Source organism: Pongo abelii, chromosome 19, assembly GCF_028885655.2.
Source record: "Pongo abelii isolate AG06213 chromosome 19, NHGRI_mPonAbe1-v2.0_pri, whole genome shotgun sequence".
In the NCBI taxonomy this organism is placed as follows: domain Eukaryota; kingdom Metazoa; phylum Chordata; class Mammalia; order Primates; family Hominidae; genus Pongo; species Pongo abelii.
The window spans coordinates 79,619,803-79,641,313 of NC_072004.2; the positions used below are offsets into that span (position 1 = coordinate 79,619,803).

At 45.3% G+C, this 21,511-nt stretch overlaps 1 protein-coding gene across 3 annotated transcripts in view; it reads right to left on the reverse strand.

The window, feature by feature from the left end:
• Window positions 1-21,511, reverse strand: part of TEX2 (testis expressed 2) — a 117,787-nt gene that overhangs the window by 20,047 nt on the left and 76,229 nt on the right. For all 3 annotated transcript variants that reach the window (XM_054537257.2, XM_024234934.3, XM_054537256.2), the window contains exons 5-7: window positions 20,751-20,998; window positions 9,924-10,070; window positions 3,697-3,796 (exon numbers count right to left, since the gene is read on the reverse strand). In XM_054537257.2, coding sequence (XP_054393232.2) covers window positions 3,697-3,796; window positions 9,924-10,070; window positions 20,751-20,998 — 495 coding nt within the window. The remainder of the gene's footprint in view (window positions 1-3,696; window positions 3,797-9,923; window positions 10,071-20,750; window positions 20,999-21,511) is intronic.

The window sequence follows — 21,511 nt, forward strand, 5'->3', positions numbered from 1 at the left end:
CCTTAGTTGGCACGCATAGAGCTCCTCCTTGCTCCAGATGCTGTTCTAGTGCCTTTTCTGTATTGACTCATTTAATCCTCACGACAAGCTTATGAAGTAGGTGCTGTAAGAATCCCTATTTGAGCCGGGCGCAGTGGCTCATACATGTAATCCCAGCACTTTGAGAGGCTGAGGTGGGTGGATCACCTGAGGTCAGGAGTTCAAGACTAGCCTGGCCAACACAGAGAAACCCTCTCTCTAAAAATATAAAAATTAGCCAGTCGTGGTGGCCGGTGCCTGTAATCCCAGCTACTTGGGAGGCTGAGACAGGAGAATCACTTGAACCCAGGAGGTGGAGGTTGCAGTGAGTTAAGATAGTGCCACTGCACACTCTAGCCTGCAAGACAAGAGTAAAACTCCATCTCAAAAAAAAAAAAAAGAATCCCTATTTGAGAGATGAGGAAGTGAAGAGGTTCAGGGGTTTGCTTGAGGCCACGAAGCTGTGGACCAGGTAGTCAGGGTCCAGAGCTGGTGCTCAAAACCAGTGCTGCCTCTTGCTTCAAGAATAGCATCCCTAGGACAGGATAATCCAACCAGCTGTGGCCAAAATATCCCTTCTGAACATATGCCTCCGACAAACAAGCACAAGCCAGGAAATATTTTTAAAAAGAACATGACGGGATTCCATAGGAGGTGGCGCTCCTTAGAGCTGTGAAAGCCTCCTTCACCTGGGTCGCATTTCCCTGGAAGGTGAGCTTTGCTTTTCAGAGTCAGTTTGCTTGTCACCCAGATTCAGATTTCACTAAAAGGAAAGATTCCCCTGTAGAGCACTGGAATCCAAAATGCTTATTTATTTCTTTCATGGTCATTTCTGTTTTATCATCATACATGCATCATTTGTGGACTTGGAAAAACCTGATTTGATCAAACTTTGAAAACCCCACTGGCTTTATGTCTTTATTGTTCCTTTAATACCATTTTCTCCCTTGTTACACAAGCAGGCAAATCTCTAAAAACGTACCCTGAAAGGAGTTAAATAGCCTCAAATGAATTAAAAACTGGCAAAGCTTTGATCTATAAAGTGAAATGTCTCACCATAGCTCCTGCTCTAGAAGAACAGTTAAGAAGCTTGACACTTAGGTGTTTGGTGAATTTTACTCAAAGCCTGACCAAAGCTGCCCTGAGAGGCTGCAGAGTTCAAAGCCACAGGGGCCCGGTTGTGGCCCTGCTCCCCTCTCCTCGGAAATTTCTACAAATTCAGCAAAGGGCAGTCCTGAGATAAGAGGCTGCTAACACATTAGAAAATAGAGCATGCACACTTATTATTTACTTTCTTTAAGCCTCTCATGAGGTTTGTGTTAGCTGATCATTCACCAACTTGTTATACATTTCTAAAGAGGCAAAGAGCAAAAAGGAATAGAGAGGCCACCTGAGTTAGAGGAAGAAAGGTAGCAGTTGTACACTGATGGAGTGAAGATGCCAGCTAGCTATGCAGTGAACACATAGATGGTGCTTTTTTTTTTTTTTTTTTTTTTTGAGACAGAGTCTCGCTCTGTTGCCCAGGCCTCAGACTCCCGAGTAGCTGGGATTACAGGCCAGCGTGATGCTAGGGCCCGAGGTTATATCTTCATCTTATTTCTAAAGCTCTGTTATTTTCTTTCTTTCTTTCTTTTAAGACAGAGTCTCGCTCTGTCACCCAGGCTGGAGTGCAGTGGCACAATCTTGGCTCATTGCAACCTCTGCCTCCTGGGTTCAAGCTATTCTTGTGCCTCAGCCTCCTGAGTGGCTGGGATTACAGGCATGCACCACCATGCCCGGCTGACTTTTGTATTTTTAGTAGAGATGGGGTTTCACCATGTTGGCCAGGCTGGTCTTGAACTCCTGGCCTCAAGTGATCCACCTGCCTCGGCCTTTCAAAGTGCTAGGATTACAGGCATGAGCCACCGCGTTCAGCCAATGCATCTTTTACAATTTTGCGTAGGGTTAAAAACACTCTAGTTAAGCCATTTGCCAAGAATTGAAATGTTTTCTACTTTTACTTTCAGTGAACCAGAAATTCCCAAACCTAGACACACCCAGGTTCATCGAGGTGTAGACATAACTGAGGGGTTACAGGTGAGCTCAACATGCAGGAATTAGATGGACTTCTCTGGATGTGCAAATACTACCCTGGTCTGTCTTTCTCTGAAACTGATGTGATGCTAAAAGCATGGATGGGTTGTCAGCTCAAATACTGCTGCAGAGATATGCTAGAGCTGCTAACTATAGTGCTAGAAAAATCTCTTCATATTTACATCAAATGTACACAACAGCAGAAAAACTGATCTCACTAAACACAATTCAAGAACCATCTGATACAGCCAGAGAGAAAAGTAGCTTCCATGCTCTACCCATTTTATAAAACATTTACTTTAAAACAACTATCACTCTCTTGAAAAGCTATAATTATTTTTTCTCCTATCTTGTTCCTAAGCCATTTCAGGAAAAATGTAAATATGGTTGAAGTGGAAAGAGGCTCACTTGCCAAGGGAGGCTACAGTAAAAACGTCAGTGAGAATTCTCTCTGCATGCTAATGGGCTATTCTGGCCTACCTGGCTCATTCCTTTTTTACCAAACTCTTGTGTACTAAATTTTCCCTGTCAAGATCCTTTTCAAACCATATTTATGGTTTATGTGACATAAGAGATACAAATCTTTACATCATCATCATGTTACACAAACTCCCTACAATCTGATCAACTCTTTAACCCCCCACACACAAAAGCAGACATAAATAATGTCTTAGTAACATGTTTAAAAACTCAAATCTGAGAACTTTCCTCCAGCAAGGAGCCCTACTCTCAAAATATTGCCTTTGAATATACTGTATGTCTTCATTTCTCAAACACGTACTGAGCACCTACTAGGAGTAGCAAGGAACATAAAGACAGAAGACATGAAAGTCAAAAAATCTGGAACCTACAAGTCAGGGGAGGTAAGGATGTGAACACATGTGAGGAGAGGCAGCTCCTGGCAAGGGGCTAGGGCTGGGGCAGCTGCACCCGTGACGGCCATGAGAGGTGAGGAGAACTGAAATCCAGCCACTGCTTCATGCCCTGTCAAGGGCTGCAACTGCCACAAAAGCACAGGCCCCATCAGCTGGCATGTGTGTATCACTGGGCTGGAGGAGGTCCTATAATAACCAAAAGACTAGAAGACTTAGGACAGGAGCTTGGATCTATTCCAAATCTTTTTTTTTTTTTTTTCTGTTTTTTTTTTTTTTTTTGAGACAGAGTCTCGCTCTTGTCACCCAGGCTGGAGTCCAGTGGCACGATCTTGGCTCACTGCAACCTCCATCTCCTGGGTTCAAGCGATTCTCCTGCCTCAGCCTCCTGAGTAGCTGGGATTACAGGCACCCGCCACCACGCCCGACTAATTTTTGTACTTTTTTAGTACAGACGGTGTTTCGCCATGTTGGCCAGGCTGGCCTCGAATTCCTGATCTCAGGTGGATCTGCCTGCCTTGGCCTCCCAAAATGCTGGAATTACAGGCGTGAGCCACCACGCCCGGCCCCAAATCAGTTTTAAGGCCATGATTGGTAAGAACAGAAAGACACTCAACATGAAACAGATGATTTAAAAAGTCCTCAACACCCTCCAAACACAAAGCCATCATGGTACTGAATCTGCAGCAAAGGATATATTTTAACACTCATAGAATGGTCAGTTAGGAGTTACCTTGGTGATCAACGTAAGGCTTGAAGGCCTGGAGAATTTTTGGCACAGCCACGCCCATGTCAAGTTCCGTCAGAGTGAGCTCATTCATAAAGTAGGGGAGCTAGAGGAAACAAGCAAACAATGAGTGAGACCCATGAGCATCCTACAAAACATGCTGTTGGAAGTCAACATGCTTCCGGAGAGGATGGTGGCCAATGTTTTGGGGACATATCATTTATGTAACGAAAACGTAATGTGCACACATCATGTACTAGGCTTCATACTCCAGACAGCCATGAAGAGGTCAGGCCAGGGCCTGGCTCTCACGTTTATAATAGAAAGGCAGAAACAGGTAAAACAGGTAAATACATAGACAATATACTTCCAGAGAGTGATCAGTGCTGCAAAGAACATCAAGCAGGTAATGGGCAGAGGGAACATGGGGGTGGCTGTTTTGGCTGAGGAGGTCAGGGATGGCTTCCCTAAGGAGTGGCATTTGAGCAGAGGCCACCTATGGAGAAGGAGCCAGCCATGCTGGTTAACAGTACCCCACATTTGCTGAAGTATGGGAAAACAGACCTCTCTCAGACTCTCAGTGGGTAGTAAGAAACTGCTACAACAAGGTCAGGTGCGGTGGCTCATGTCTGTAATCCCAGCACTTCGGGAGGCCAAGGTGGATGGATCATTTGCGGTCAGGAGTTCGAGACCAGCCTGGCCAACATGGTGAAACCCCATCTCTACCAAAAAACACAAAAATCCACCAGGCGAGGTGGCGTGCACTTGTAGTCCCAGCTACTCGGAGAGGCTGAGGTGGGAGGATCACTTGAACCTGGGGGCAGAGGTTGCGGTGAGCTGAGAATGTGCCACTGCACCCCAGCTTGGAGGACAGAGCGAGACTCTGTGTCAAAAAAAAAAAAAAAGAAAAGAAATTGCTACATATCCGATAGGCAAACTTACACGTGTATGAAAATCCTTGAAAAACAGCACATGCTGGCCAGGTGCAGTGGCTCACGCCTGTAATCCCAGCACTTTGGGAGGCCGAGGTGGGCGGATCACGAGGTCAAGAGATTGAGACCATCCTGGCTAACACGGTGAAACCCATCTCTACTGAATATACAAAAAATTAGCCAGGTGTGGTGGCACGCGCCTGTAGTCCCAGCTACTCAGGAGGCTGAGGCAGGAGAATTGCTTGAACCTGAGAGGCGGAGGTTGCAGCAAGCCAAGATCGCACCACTGCACTCCAGCCTGGGTGACAGAGCAAGAATCCGTCTCAAAAAAAAAAAAAAAAGAACAATAGCACATCCTTTGACCTCACGCTGGACATTTTCTGTTTGCCCTGCCAGATCTACACTCTATCCCCAGTGGTTGGTCTGCATGAACTGTGCCAACGGTCTCTCTTACCCTCCAGCTTCTGGTTGGGCATGGCCAATGGAATACACCAATGGGCAGTTGATGGGGAGGCACACGGAGAAGAGTGTTGGGCATTTGTCCCCCCCATCTACTGAAGGCTACAGCTCCTGTAACACGGGAAGCCTCTCCACACAGCTGCCCTGCCCAAGTTCTCCTTGCCTTTGCTGCTCCAGGGAGAGTAACAGCTCCCACTTCTGCTACCTCTGGAGTGTAGCACTCTCCCTATGGGTTTTTCTCCATCTGCCCACACCTTTATAAATCTTCCCTTCAGCAAACTCTCCCCAGAGTTACTTATCTGAGTGTGCCATCTGCTTCCTGCTGGGACCCTGACTAATACACACTCCCAAATCTATCCGTAGGAATTTATTCTACAGGAAATAACTAAGAATACTGGCATCATGCTTAAAAATTCCTACTTCATCTCAAGATCATAGAAGTAATTCATCTATATTTTCTCTGCTTGGATTTGTGGATGTATATGTATTTCTTAAAACATTTATTCCGTTCATAATTTTAATGTAAGATGTAAATTAGGGATCTAGCTTAATTTTTCCCCCAAATGGTTGGTCAACAATCTCAACCTATTTATTCAGCAACCAACATTTGCCCTACTAATCTGTTCCGCCACCTTTAAGTACTAAATTCCCACTGCACTGGAGTCTGTACTGAATTTCCACCAGTATCAAACTGCTTTGACTACTTTAGCTTTATAATATACTTTAGCTTTATAATACACTTTTAGTTTATAATATACTTTTAAATCTGGCAAGTCCCTCTCCTTTTTTTTCTCCCAGAATTCTCTTAGTTATTTTCATAAGTATTTTTCCAGTTGAATGTTACAATAGTTTTATAAAATTTAGAATAAAATTAAGAGGTTTTTAAAAATTAAATGTAAACTAAATATTCCACATAAAATGAGGTAGCATCTAGTCAGGCATGGATTTAATACCTAACTTGGCTGGACCTCTTCAGCTGTTTCTCTGCAGAGAAACATAAGCTTTCAGGATTCACCAATCAGAGAATGTAATCTCTGATTTTTTGTGGAGGGGAAGGGTTATGTTAAAGAGGTTATAATGTCTATGACAAACAAAATGTGAGTAGAGACAGTGTGCAAAGGCGTAGTTTTGAATTGGTGTTTGCTATATTTGGAGAACCTTTTTCCAAAGCATTAATGTTATAAGTGGTGTTGGCCTCTCTATCAACCTATAAAATGCTACTTGGCCAAGAATGTAACCAAAGTCTTGCACACTTGCCCTGTCCTTTTTGTCCACTATTGTCATTCAAATGCTGTGCTTCAGGAGCATGCCAAGTTAGAGAGACTTCCAAGGGTGAGCCAGGGAATACTGTCACCTCCAATGGTGTTTCTTTTCTTTTTTTTTTGAAACCGGATTTCACTGTCACTCAGGCTGGAGTGCAGTGGTGCAATCATGGTTCACTGAAGCCACAACCTCCTAGGGTGAAGCGATCCTCCCAGCTCAACCTTCTGAGTAGCTGGGACTATAGGCATGTGCCACTACCACGCCTGGATAATTTTTTTTTTTTTGTAGAGACAGGGTCTTACTATGTTGCCTAGTCTGGTCTCAAACTACTGGGCTCAAGATTTCCTCCACTTCGGCCTCCCGAAGTGCTGGATTACAGGCATGAGCCACCATGCCCAGACATCCAACCGTGTTTCTATGGGAATGTCAGTCCAACACTGAGCCACAGGAGTGAATAAAGAGACAGCAGGAACATAACTGTCCCTTCTCTTCCCCTGTCAACCACTACCTGCCATTCTGCAACCTCTAGTCCCTGCAAAGGCAAAGGAAGAACCTGAGACAAAGGAGGGACCTGAAGGACCTGGGGACTGAGGAGGACTTGGCAGGGGAAGGTGGGCTCTACCTACTAGTAAGCAGAATGGGGAGAGGAGATCAGAGGGCCTGGTTTCCTATTCATTTACCAGTCTATCCAACCCAAAGACCCCAGAACATCTATAAGCAACCCTCCAGCACTCATACACTCCCCTCCTAGTTCACATCCCTGCCCCTGAGCAGCCTTCTTCTGTTAAGGTCATTCCTCCTGTTCTTGTCGACAAGAAACTCTTTTCTTCCCACCCAAAGGGTACCACAGTGAGACAGAAATCCAGGGGCACATTCTTTACCCTCCTGAGTAAACCCAATTAGGGACTAGGCATTCAAGGGTATGGGACGTTCTCAGGCTGGTGGGTACTAAGTTAGAAGCTGTATGCAATCTCAGCAACATTTGCTGACATAGGCACAAGAGGCTCATAACCACTGAGGGCCCTAGGGCGGTTATCTGAGCAGCTGGCTAAGGCCAAGAGCACACTTACTACTGGGGCAGAAACTCAGCTTGTTTCAAACTCATCACTGGGCACCAGATGCACACACAGGGCTGCTTTTTACAACGTGAGTCATGATCATGTGCAAGGCTGACAATCCAAGACTACAGGGCAAGGCCAGCAAAGAGTTCTCCATATGTCAGGCCTTCCAGGGAAACCAGGGGATCAGGGAGATCTGTGTCACAGGGGAAAGCTCAGGCTCCTCTAGATACCACTTCCCTATCCCCATTTTGGCTCTTGACTGGCTATTAACCAATACTCACTCACTACTAGGCTTAAGGCTTAGTTCCTCCCAGGGGTACTTGGATATTTGGTGGCAATTGGTTCTTTTCATAGGGGTGGTGACAGCTTCAGAATTTGGTAATGTCCTTCTGCTTTCCTGTTTATTCCATAACCAGGGGCTCCTCTGGTCTGCAGGCACTTCACAGTGCAGCAGATCAGGAGGTGGGGGTGGAGGGCATGGAGGGAACACACTGAGGGAACACAATGCCCACCTCTAGCCTCTGGCATGGCTGGATCTAGGCCACACTTCTCCATTCTAACCTGTTAGTACTTCTGACCTCAAAAAACAAAAGGAAGTTTAAGTCTGTGAACTATCAACGCCTCCATGATTATCAACGGGAGAAAATGAAAACAGACTTTCCCTCAACTTTCTCCAGGAGGAGGGGGGCACCTTCACAAATAGGGCAGAGGCTCTGTGGACTTCCAGCTCAAGAGAGAAGGGTGGGACCTCTCAAACCAGTTTGGTTCTGTTGGTGGTGGTGTTGTTTTTAGAGATGAGAGTCTTGCTCTGTCACCCAGGCTGGAGTTTGGTGGTGCGATCATAGCTCAGAACTCCTGGGTTCAAGTCATCCTCATGCCTCAGCAACCCAAGTATCTGGGACTACAGGTGTGCACCAGCAGTCCTGGCTCAAGTCGGTTTTGGAATGCATGTAGCAGGGGAGCAGCATCCCACCTGGAGTTCAAGTATGTCCTGCTTTCTTTTTGCACACTGCCAAGAACTGCAGCCCTCCTGCTCAGGGAAGGGCCCCTCTTGCTTAGAGAAGGGCTCGAGATAGACTCTGGGAAAAGAGCAGGGCCAGCCCTACCCATATGCCTTGACCTGGGAACTCAAGCCCTCCATCATTTCCAAAAACAGGGAGAGGCTGAGTGAGATCTAGGTTGGCTGCTGACACTGCATCTCCCAACACAGAGGGTTACTACTACTTGTTGTCTCCTGCTATGGAACTGGCTAGCAGAAGCACGTTCAACCCTCAAACTACCTCAGGAACACAAATAGGCTGACACCTGTCAACAGACCCCACCCCCAAAATCTGCCTTGAAATCCACCCTTCTGGCTCAGAAGGCAGCCCCTCCTACCTCTTTCTCAGGAGCTGGGGAAGAAGGGACACTGGCCCACAGACAGCAGCCAGAGCTTGACAAGGCCAGGAAAAACTCTGTTCTTTACCCAAAGGAACAACAGAAATCAACCTGAAGCTCCTCTATGCCCATATTTTCCTTCTAATCTAGTTTACCATAGTTCACAGTTTCTCAATCTAGAGTCCTTGAACTTTCTGAAATAATGGGCAAAATTTTGTGTCAACGTGTTTTTCTAGTGAAAGGAGCTCATAGGCTTCTGCATCTCAAAAATATCTCTGATCCATACAACTTCAGGGCTACTGACTTAAGCTATTGACAGTGTTCAGTGAAGATTTGGGATCCAAAGTGACTCTTCTTGGCTGGGTCTTCATTGGGTCAAAAACTTAATTTTAAAGAACCTCAAGATCCTCAATAAGGTCTCCTGGTTGGCAAATGAGTTATTTAATGACAGCCACACTTACACAGTTCAAACTCACTTCCAACTGGGCCTGGATTAGCACCAGAGTGTTTCTTCAGGAAAGAGAGAGCCCAAAATAAAGTACCATCTGGCCAAAAAGTAAAGGTCAAACACAGACACATTTAAAGTGCAATGCTAACTTTCCCAGCTTGAGAGGGAGCACAGCCTGGGACAGAGGCCTTAAGTAGTCTGGTGTTTTCCTCAGTCAATATACTAAGACGCCTTAAGTAGTCTAGTATTTTCTTCAGTGAGTGTACTAAGAGGCCTTAAGTAATCTGTATTTTCCTCAGAGGATATACCATGTGGCCTAGACTGCTGTGGGGCTGGGTGGGCTCTGGATGTACAATTTAAGTTCATTTCCAACTTAAAAATAACAATTACATTAGACGAATCGGTTATAAGAGCTCACATTTTCCCAAACTAAATTCTGGATTATCACCTAGAGTGGATAACGACGAGGGCAAAATAAGAAAATAAGTAAACATTAATGTTCACTAAGCCCCCAGATGCAGTTAATCATAAGGTCAGTCTGTGATCAAGGTCAGATGCGCTGTTTAAGAACTTACTACCCTCATATGTTATATGCTTAAACCAAGTTATTTTTCACTTAGGACATAAGGGTACAAAATTTCCAGAAATGAAGAACTATAGAGGATTAGAAGCCTCTTGTGTGGAAAGTGATACCTTTATTTTGCTGAGTTTCATTTGGATCTTCTTAGACACCAGATCAGACCAGTATTTCTCTCCTAAGAAGTCCCAAAATATTCTTCCAAGCAAGGCATTCACCCAGGCTTCCTGTTCTTCCTCCTCAGAGGGTGGAACCTCTGGCAACTGGCAAAAGAAAAGGGACCAAAATTAGCTAGAAAGCAACTGGAGAATAAGACAGGTGCTTATTTTTATAAAGTCACTGAAGGTCCCTCCTTATAGAAACAGGAGACCGCATGAGTCATACTCCTTCCCTATAAATTACAAGTCCCACATTATATTGGTGACTAGGAAAGGGGAGAAATGAAAGCTGCCATCACAGCTAAAACCTTCTCTTTGTCTGTTTTCTTTTTCTACCAGTCTTCCTGTAAACCAGCTAATATTTCATACAATTAGCTTAGCCAAACTGCTCTGCCTCCAAATTAGCTTGGTATCAACATTATGCTTCAGTGACACTGAAAGATGCCTGCCCATCTTTCTTCAAGCTAAGGCTTGGACGTGTAATTGTCAAGCTGGTGCTCATCCAGGCAGACGCCACAGTTCCCCAGTGGCCAGGACTCAAGTTCAGCCTGAACCCTGTGAGGTCAAAATACTCCCGGGATGCTTAAAAATACTGATGCCTGGATCCTACCCCCAGAGTCACTGATTTCAGTGGACATCAGGAGTTTCAGACGCTCCCTTGGTAATGTAATGAACAGGCAAGACGAAGAACCACAGATCTGGATCAGAGAGAGCTGCTCTCAGGGCTTCCATGAAATATCTACAGCTGTTCTCACCAATCTCGGCCCAGTGAAATACCCTGATCCTTACTTCCATTTGATAGAATCCATCTGAAGCATCTGCTGTGGCCAATGTGTGAGGTGGGGGAGAAAGTAAACCCGAGCCTCCGATTTCCTTGGCTAATCATTAGACTATGCACTCTGGCCTGGAGGGGGTCAGGGATGGAGATAAAGAAGGGGTAATCAGCAGCACCTACAGACGGTGTTGTAAGGTTTATGTGGTTGGTGCAGGCACGGGCTGAGAACTCAGTAATGTAGCAGCTGTCCACCGACCACATGCCAGCCCTATGGGCACATTCCTGTCTCAGGTCCACTCATGTCTCACAATACCCTGGAAAGACAGGAACTTTACTTCCATTTTAGAAATGAGTGCAGCGCCTGACACAGAGTCCTGTTCTCCCATCCTCTATCTGCTCTGTCCTGTGTGTGGCGGTGGGGGTGGGGAAAGGGTAGCTGGCCCCCTGATATGGCAGACATTTTCCTGTGCTGAGGTCTCTAATTAGACTGTAGCCTTACAGAAACAATGAGCTTTGGAAAGCAAAGATGAAAAGATTTAGAAATGCAGAATCTGTGAATTATTCCCCCTTTCCCCTCCCCCTATGGCTTCTATAAGTGCATCTGTTCTGCCCTCATGGGCTGGCTGCAGCTATAACACACACCAGACACTCTCATCACCTCCACGCTTTGTGCTTGTGCATTCATGCCAGTGCTATCCATTCTGAGCAGCTGTGACTGTGCCCACATTGAAGCTGTGTGCCTGGGTCAGTGGTATGGTGCACACGTTGTTGCTTGGTGTGTATGGATTTGAACCTGCAGATCCAATTGTTTGTGAGTACTCCCAAGGTCTACAGCACATAGCTCCGTGCACTCATTCTGAAGCTTGGTGTTCACCAGTCATTGAGCTGTGCCTGAGCCAGCACACTGCTCAGTCCCACCCCTCTGCTAGTCTTGCTGAGAGGTGAGGCCAGCTGGACTTCCTGGGTGGAGTGGAGAAATTTTCTGTCTTACAAGAGGATTGTAAAAACGCACCAATCAGCACTCTGTAGCTAGCAAGAGGATTGTAAAATGCACCAATCAGTGCTCTGTAAAAACGTACCAATCAGCACTCTGTAGCTAGCAAGAGGATTATAAAATGCACCAATCAGTGCCCTGTAAAATGCACCAATCAGCAGGATCCTAAAAGTAGCCAATCGCAGAGAGGATTGAAAAAACGGCATTCTGATAGGACAAAAACAGAACATGGGAGGGGACAATAAGGGAATGAAAGCTGGCCACCCCAGCCAGCAACCGCAGCAATCCCCTTGGATGCCCTTACACGCTGTGGAAGCTTAGTCCTTTTGCTCTTCACAATAAACCTTTCTACTGCTCACTCTTTGGGTCCGTGCCACCTTTAAGAGCTGTAACACTCACCGCAAAGGTCCGCGACTTCATTCTTGAAGTCAGCGAGACCATGAACCCACCAGCAGGAACCAACTCCAGATACATTGCCACAGCCTGTGCCCTCTCTTTCTGGGGGGCCTAGGGTTTGCTTAAATTTTTCAATCACATGTCACTGCATGACTTTATATTCTACAGGAGTCCTTCACATTCGAGTTTTCAAAGGTCTCCCTTATGAACATTGGTGAGTCTCATTTAAAAAAAAAAAAAGGTTTAAAAAAGAAGGCATGCTGGTCAGCCCATTTCAGAAGACATAGATCTGCCTCACCCTTCTTAATGGACATGGATTATTCTATCTGGGCTTTTCTAGTGCTGTGACGTTTTCTGTCATTAACCAAGACATTTTCCACCACTAGGTCCTGGATGGAAGGGCTAGAGTCTGCAGCGGTGAATGCTTGGCCATGCCACAACTTGCGCTGTTTTTTTGAATCCCTTTTCTCTCTGACTGAACATCTCCTTCCCAGCCCCAAGGGTAACTCGCTCAGCTTTTCTGAGGTTACTGTCTTTGAGTCCCATCCGATTATTTATACAGACTTCTGCATAAACACTCATCCAAGGGCAATGACCACCTGGCCCCTCAGACAGTACTAAGTTGCTGCCCACGTAAGACACCACGTGTCTTAATTTAGATTTGTAGGTTATACAAGAGAATAAGTTACTTTTTCCCTTCCCTAGAGGGAGCATCTACCCTTTATTAGCCTTTCTTTACAACCCTAGTTACTCACAGGAAACAGTTTTAGCACAAAATAGCAAGAAACAAAGGCTATTTCAAAATGTATGTCCAAGCCAATGGCATATGATGTGGTAAACAAATTTCTGAAATAACCGACAAGCAGGTTGTTTTTTCAACAGTTCCTTTTTCCAAAGCAAGCTTCTCTCCACAGACTCATTGGGAACAAAGAAAAATTCCAGAGCAGAACATCTATAATGCATCAAAGAAGCTTTATGAGCGAAACCTGGATTCAACAGCCTGCTAGGAAGGCCCAACGAATGTCTTAAAAATTTAAGAGCTTAAAGAATCAATGTGCATACATTTCCTAATATCGCCATTTGGCTATAGGATGAAATGTGTGGAGCATATTCATTTCGCCGTCTCAACTGTATAAACACACTAAGAAATGGTAACTTTCCAAAAATGGCTTCCAAATAAGTGTAGAGAAAATTCAGTGGTTTGAAGCTGAAGCAAGCCCATCAAAACTGCGTTGCTCTTGGGATATATGTTGTTTAAAACTAACCTCTAAAACTAAAGTAGGACAGATTCACTGAAGTCTGTGGTGTAACATTTCCTATTACAAATGGCCAGGAGGCCAGCCCAGTTTTTCTGTTACAAAGAGTATGTAGTGCCCCCACTCCTTTTTGGCCGCACCCAGTGTACCGCCAGTGGGGGTTGCACAAGGGACAGTGTGGTCCAGGAGATGACACAGCGGAGGACCCTACCCCTGTGTGTTTGTTTCCCTTGATTATAAAAACAATGCATATTCACTGTAGAGACACCCATAATCCCGCTACTCAGATTTAAAACATTTTAAACATTATTTAAAACATTTTTACTATATTTTCTTTCAGTCTCTTTTCAGTGTATATATACATTTAAGAATATAGAACTTTTAAAAAGCAAAATTAGGCTGGGCGTCATGGCTCATGCCTGTAATCCCAGCACTTTGGGAGGCCAAGGCGGGCAAATCACGGAGTGATTTGAGTGATTGAGACCATCCTGGCCAACATGGTGAAGTCCCGTCTCTACCAAAAATACAAAAATTAGCTGGGCGTGATGGTGTGTGCCTCAGCTACTCAGGAGGCTGAGGCAGGAGAATCGCTTGAGCCCAGGAGGCAGAGGTTGCAGTGGGCCGAGACCGTGCCACTGTACTCCACCCTGGCAATAGAGCAAGACTCTGTCTTAAAAAAAAAAAAGCAAAATTAGATCTGGCTACATGGCTTTGTATTCTTTGAGAAGGAGTCTCGCTCTGTCGCCCAGGCTGGAGTGCAGTGGCGCGATCTCGGCTCACTGCAAGCTCCGCCTCCCAGGTTCAAGGGAGGCTACCTCAGCCTCCCAAGTAGCTGGTATTGCAGGCATTCACTACCACGCCCGGCTAATTTTTTGTATTTTTGGTAGAGACGGGGCTTCTCCATGGTGGTCAGGCTGGTCTCAAACTCCCAACTTCGGGTGATCTGCCTGCCTTGGCCTCCCAAAGTGCTGAGATTACAGGCGTAAGCCACCATGCCTGGCTGGTTTTGTATTTTTTTTTTTTTACAGTTTTACTTAGATGTAATTCATAGATCATACAATTTGTCCATCCTTCCATAGCTGCTGTGGAAAACAGTATTGCGGTTCCTTAAACAATTTAAACAGAATTACCCTTAAGATGCACTAATTTCACTCCTGGCTATATACCCCAACATATTTGAAAGCAGGGTCTCAAAACAAGATATGTGTACACTGATGTTCAGAGCAGCATCGTTCACAATAGCTAAAATGTGGAAGCAAGCCAAGCACCCACCAATGGAGGAATGGATAAGCAAAATGGGGTACACACACAATGGAGCATGATTCAGCCTCAAAAAGGAAGGCGATTCTGACTTACGCTACCACATGGATGAATCTTGAGGGCATTAGGCTAAGTGAAACAAGTCAGTCACAAAAAGACAAATACTGTATAATTCTACTTATATGAGGTACTTAGGATAGTTAAAATCCGAGAGACAGGGAATGGTGGTTGCCAGGGGCTGGGAGGAGGGGGACAGGGGAGTTACTGTTTAATGAGTATAGAGTTTCAATTATACAAGTTAAAGAGAATGGTGGTGGTCAATGCATAACATTATGAATGTATTTAATTCTACTGAACCATACATTTTAAAATGATTAAGATGGCAAACTTTATGTATTTTACCACAAAAATAATTTTTGAAAATAGAGTACAATTCAATAGTTTTCAGTATATTGAGAGTTGTGTAGCTATCACCACAGTCAATTTTAGAACATTTTCATCACTCCCCAAATAAGCCCTGTATCCATTAGCAGTCACTCCCTATTCCTCCCCAACTCCTCCCCATCCCCCTGCCCACCAGTCTAGGAAACAACTAGTTTGTCTCTATGAATTTGCCTATTCCAGACATTTCCTATAAATGAAGACATACAATGTGTTCTTTTGTGACTGACTCCCTTCACTAATGTTTTCAAGGCATATCCATGTTGTAGCAGTGCCTCCTTTTTATTGCATAATAAACTTATTTTTATTGCATAATAATATTATCGTCCATGCATATAGCACACTTTATCCACTCACCAGTTAATGGAAATATGGGTTGTTTGCCACTTTTGTTTTGTTTTGTTTTTTTAAACAGAGTCTTGCTGTGTCATCCAGGCTGGAGTGCAGTGGCGTGATCTCGGCTCACTGCAACCTATGCCTCCTGAGTTCAAGCCATTCTTGTGCCTCAGCCTCCCAAGTAGCTGGGACTACAGGCATGCACTACTACGCCCGGCTAATTTTTGTCTTTTTAGTAGAGATGGGGTTTCGCCATATTGGCCAGGCTGGTCTCGAACTCCTGGCCTCAAGTGATCCGCCCACCTCAGCCTTCCAAAGTGCTGGGCTTACAGGCGCAAGCCACTGTGCCCCACCATTTTCCACTTTTGGCTATTGTGAATAATGCTACTATAAATATTTGTGTACAAGTGTTTGTGTAAACATGTATTTTCATTTCTCTTGGATATATATCTAGGAGTGGAACTGCTGGCTCATATGGTGACTCTGTTTAACTTTTTGAGGAAATACCAAACTATTTCCTACAGCGGCCAGACCATTTTACATTCCTGCCAGCAACGTATGAGGACTCCAATTTCTTTCTTTCTTTCTTTCTTTCTTTTTTGAGGCAGAGTCTCACTCTGTCGTCCAGGCTGGAGTGAAGCGGCATGATTTTGGCTCCCTGTAACCTCTGCCTCCCAGGTTCAAGTGATTCTCATGCCTCAGCCTCCCCAGTAGTTGGGATTACAGGCATGCGCCACCACGCCTGGCTAATTTTTTGTATTTTTAGTAGAGATGGGATTTCGCCATGTTGCCCAGGCTGGCCTCAAACTCCTGAGCTCAGGCAGTCCACCCGCCTCGGCCTGTGCTAGGATTATATGCGTGAGCCACCGCACCCGGCCGAGGATTCCGATTTCTCTACATCCTCACTAATACTTGTTATCATCTATCTTTTTAAAAATTTTTATTATTTATTTATTTATTTGGTAGAGATGGAGTTTTGTCATCTTGCCCAGGCTGGTCTCGAACTCCTGAGCTCAAGTGATCCATTCGCCTCAGCCTCCCAAAGTGTTGGGATTACAAGTGTGAGCCACCACTGTGCCTGGCTATCATCTGTCTTTTTCATTGTGGCCATCTGGGTGGGTGTAAAGTGACATCTGACTATGGTTTTGATTCACATTTCCTTGATGACTAATGATACTGAGCATCTTTTCATGTGCTTGCTTATTTGGGCATTAGTTTATCTTCTTTGGAGAAATGTCTATTCAGATCCTTTACCCTTTTATTTTTTGAGACAGGGTCTTGTTCTGTTGCTCAGATTGGAGTGCAGTGGTGCAATCACTAATCACTGCAGCTCTGACCTCCCTGACTCAAGCAATTCTCCTGATTCAGCCTTCTGAGTAGCTGGGACTGCAGGCACATGCCACTATGTCTGGCTAATTTTTTTTTTCTTCTTTTTTGTAGAGATGGAGTCTCAATATGTTGCCCAGGCTGGTCTCGAACTCCTGAGCTCAAGTGATCCTCCTGCCTTGGCCTCCTAAAGTGTTCAGCTTACAGGCGCGAGCCACTGCACCCAGCCCCGTTTCTTAATCTGGTTGTTTATCTCTTTGTTATTGAATTGTAAGAGTCCTTTATACATTTCTAGGTACCAGTCCTTTATATTTCTAGGTACCAGACCCTTATCAGATAAATGATTTGTAAACATTTTCTCCCATCCTGTGGGTTATCTTTTCACTTTCTTGATGGTATTGTTGGCAGCACAAAAGTTTTTAATTTTGATGAAGTCCAATTTACCTATCTTTTCTTTGGTTGCTTATGCTTTTAGTATCTTAGCTAAGAAGGTTTACTGAACCCAAAGTCACAAATTTTACTTCTGTTTTGACAGTTTTATGGTTTTAGCTCTTACATTGAGGTTTATGATCCATTTTGAGTTAATTTTTATGTATGGTGTGAGGTAGAGGGCCAACTCCATTCTCTTGCCCGTAGATATCCAGTTGTTCCCGCACCATTTGTTGAAGAGACTATTCTTTCTCTCCACTGATTTGTTTTAGCACTCTTGTCTGTATTCTTTTTAAAATTTATTTTTAAATTGGATATAAAGCTTCATTTTTTTACTTGGTGCAACATAAACATTTTCCAATTCAACTTCTAAGTGTTTAAAAAGCCTACTTTGTGGGGGCAGTAAGGGAAGCCCTGGAAAACTATTCTGCCAGTTACAGACTTCCTGGTTTCTATTTGACTCCTATTTGCTTTGTAACATTCTCATCTTCTGATAACACCAAACAGGTAATAATATCTTGTAATCCAGTTTATAGATATGAGATGATGAGCATGACTAGTAATAAGAACAGGACTCTCCATATCGGGGTAGCATATGTTAATATTATCTCTAACATTTTTTAAAACTGTCTGTTGAAATGGAGAGTGGAAGTGCCTTATGTAACCTGAACACCAGAGCCTCACTACTGGAGGACAGGCACCATGGACTCTCTCCCAGGCAGGCAATGCAGGGCACACAGAACCAGCAGCCTCCCTGGACTCACACCCCTGAGCAAATCTGCAGCCGACCTGTGGGGTCTCTTCCTGATGTACCCATGCTGGAAGCAGTACCATTGCACTTTCAGACATTTTTTAAAAAAGAGTTTCCTTGTTTCCTGAATTAAATCCCCTCCCAAACCAGGCACTAAACATTTGGAAAACTAGGCCCTTGCCCCCCAAAATAGTGATATTTTGTAATTCAAATTTTCAGCACCACTGCACTCCAGTCTGGGCGACAGAGCGAGACTCCATCTAAAGAAAGAAAAAAAAATTTCATCAGAGGCCAGGCATAGTGGCTCACGTTGTAATGCCACCACTTTGGGAGGCCGAGGAGAGTGGATCACCAGAGGTCAGAGTTCAAGACCAGCCTGGCCAACATTGTGAAACTCCGTCTCTACTAAAAATACAAAATTAGCCGGACGTCGTAGCGTGTGACTGTAGTCCTGGCTACTCAGGAGGCTGAGGCAGAAGAATTGCTTGAACCTGGGAGGCGGAGATGGCAGTAAGCCAAGATCACGCCATTGCACTCCAGCCTGGGGAAAAAGCAAAACTCCATCTCAAAAAAAAAAGTCATCAGACTTAGAAGAGGGAAAAAAACGTCTGGGTGCTTAAAGGGTAAGTGCCAGGTGGCTAGAACAAGAGAGCCCCTGACAGCAATGCTGGGCTGTGACATCAGGGACCCCAGTGAACACAGCATACAATATGCACATGTAACACAAACCAAGGAAACAAAGCTCTAAAATTAGGTTTGTTTTTTAATTTGGGGAAATCTTTCAAAAAGGAAGCATTTTATTGGATAATTTTCTTATGTCAGTGCACAATTCTCCTCTTGATTTTCTTGAGTCTGATGAGAGTCCAGACAGCTGACAGCCTAGCATTTGGAAGGAGGGGAAACTCAACAGTGGTAAACAGGACCATTTGTAGAAAAGTTTTATATTACCCCACTCTTGCCTAGAGGGAGGTCTGCTTCCACTAAAGCCGGGGTGACTCAGTGCAGAGGTAGTGGGTCGCAGGCCAGCAGACGCATATGGTCTTTTACTGCCCTGACAAATTCAAACAGATCAGGTGAGTGACCTCTTCCACACTGAAGAGGATCAACGGATAAAGAGCAACGGCTTGCTTCTCATTAAGAACAGAAATACACATGGTCATTGTAAGAGGTCAAACACAGCCAAGGGCGGTGGCTCATGCCTGTAATCTCAGCACTTTGGGAGGCCGAGGCAGGTGGATCTCTTGAGCTCAGGAGTTCAAGACCAGACTGGGCAACATGGTGAAACCCCATCTCTACAAAAAAATACAAAAATTAGCTGGGCATGGTGGTGCACACCTGTAGTTCCAGCTACTTGGGAGGCTGAGCCCAGGAGGGTGAGAGGATCACTTGAGCCCAGGAGGTCGAGGTTGCAATGAGCCATGTTCACGACACTGCACTCCAGCCTGGGTGACACAGCGAGACCTTGTCTCAAAAAAAAAGAGGTCAAACACCTGGATATGAAAGAGAGGCTAAGTGTCCCCCAGGCAGAGACTGTGACTCTGAATATTGTGCAAAGCAGAGGCAGGAGGCCTCAGGCCAAGCAGGCTTTCAGAATAACCCAGCAAAATAGTCTCAGCGAGCCAAGGGGCCCCTGGGGTCTCAGGTCAGGTTTTGCACACTCCATCACTTAACAACTGTGTGACTAGGCTACCTAACTTCATCAAGCCTCAGTTTCTCCACTTACAAAATGGAGACAATCCTGTCTAGTTTGCAGGACTGCTCAAGAGAGCAGAGTAATTCTATTAAAGTGCCTAACAGAGCCTGGCATCTGGCAGCTTACAGGAGTTATCTTATCAGAGATGATCCTAAGTCCATGTCTGCTTACACTTTGTAAAGAATGTTCATGGTAAATCTTCAAAAGCACTGGGCATAGCCGAGGAGATTGAGAATTTGAAAATACAATGGTTATAGAGGAATGAGACCTGAATCACCAGTGATTCTGTAACAACCCCTAGTGATTCTGTAACAACTGTAACAGTTGCTCAGGTCAAAGTGCAAATCTTGGCCTCTGCGTTCTCTCACGTCAGCAAATCCAGCCAGCGCCTCCTGCCACGCACACCCCAGCCCAGCCTCTCCTCATCACCTACTGTCACTACCTTCACGTTGGTCCAGCCTTCACTATGACAGTCACCTCCCACTCCTTCTTTCCCTCTACAGCCAGTTCTCCACCAAGAGCCACTTATCTTTTTATACTTACATCAGTCAACATCATACCCTGCTCAGAACCCTCCCATGGCCTCCCATCTTGATCCTCCAGCCTCCCTGCCTCCCCATTTCTCTTGCTCACTGTCTGGCCAGGCCTCCTTGCTGTTCCTCGAATATTCCAAGCACATGCCTGCAGCGGGCCCTTGGGTTGCTGCTTTTCCCACCTGGAGTGCTCCTCCCACACCCATCACCATGGCTCGCTCCCCCCATGACCAACAGGTCTGTGCCCAAAAGTCACCTCCTCAAAGAGGCCCTTCCTGACCACCCATCCAAAGTAGCAGAGAAAAACAGTACAAACTTTTTACAATTAAAAATAAATAAATAAATAAATAAAATAGCAGTTCTGGCCACTTCCCCTCCTCCCTTGTCTGACTTTATTTTCATTCTTCCCACCACCTGGTGCTTGTTTCTTGCTGTCTTCCTGAGTAGATTACAAGTTCCCCAAAGGCAGGGTCCTTCTCTGTCTTGTGTACCACTGTTATCCCAGTGCCCAGAACAGGGCTTCGGAGCACTTATGCATGAAGAAATGTGTCTAAGTCGAAAAGTGAAAAACATCCGGCCCAGCAGCCAGCTTTACCTTCTTCCCAGCTGTGGGGCTGCTCTCCGCACTCTGCAGGGGGCTCCTCTGGGGGCTTCGGCTTTCCTGGGGGACACACCTGCCCATGTACACACTGTAGTCGAGAAGCATCTTCTGCCGCACGCTGCCTGCCAGCTCCTTCTGCTTTGGCTGTGACATGATCTCCTCCACACTGCCTTTGCTGCTGCTGCGGCTGTGGGTCAGGTGCCCGGACGGACTGTTGTGTCTGCTGTGTGCAGGCAAAAGCCCTGGAGCCAAGAAGAGGGGGCTATTCACACAATGAAGAAAACAACTGCAAAGTAAGCGGACTCCTGAGAAAAGCAGCTACAATGCTATCAAATGACTGTTTAAAAATATTTATAAGGGGCCGGGCATGGTGGCTCACGCCTGTAATCCCAGCACTTTGGGAGGCCGAGGCGGGCAGATCACGAGGTCAGGAGATCGAGACCATCCTGGCTAACACGGTGAAACCCCATCTCTACTAAAAATACAAAAAATTAGCCGGGCGTGGTGGTGGGCGCCAGTAGTCTCAGCTACTCGGGAGGCTAAGGCAGGAGAATGGTGTGAACCCAGGAGGTGGAGCTTGCAGTGAGCCAAGATCACGCCATTGCACTCCAGTCTGGGCGACAGAGCGAGACTCCGTCTCAAAAAAAAAAAAAAAAATGTATAAGGTTATTTCCCACCCTGAAAAGTACCTTTTTCTCTAAGGTAATTTTTAAGAACAGTTTTTATTCCTCTCCAAGATAATTAGAGTAATGGGA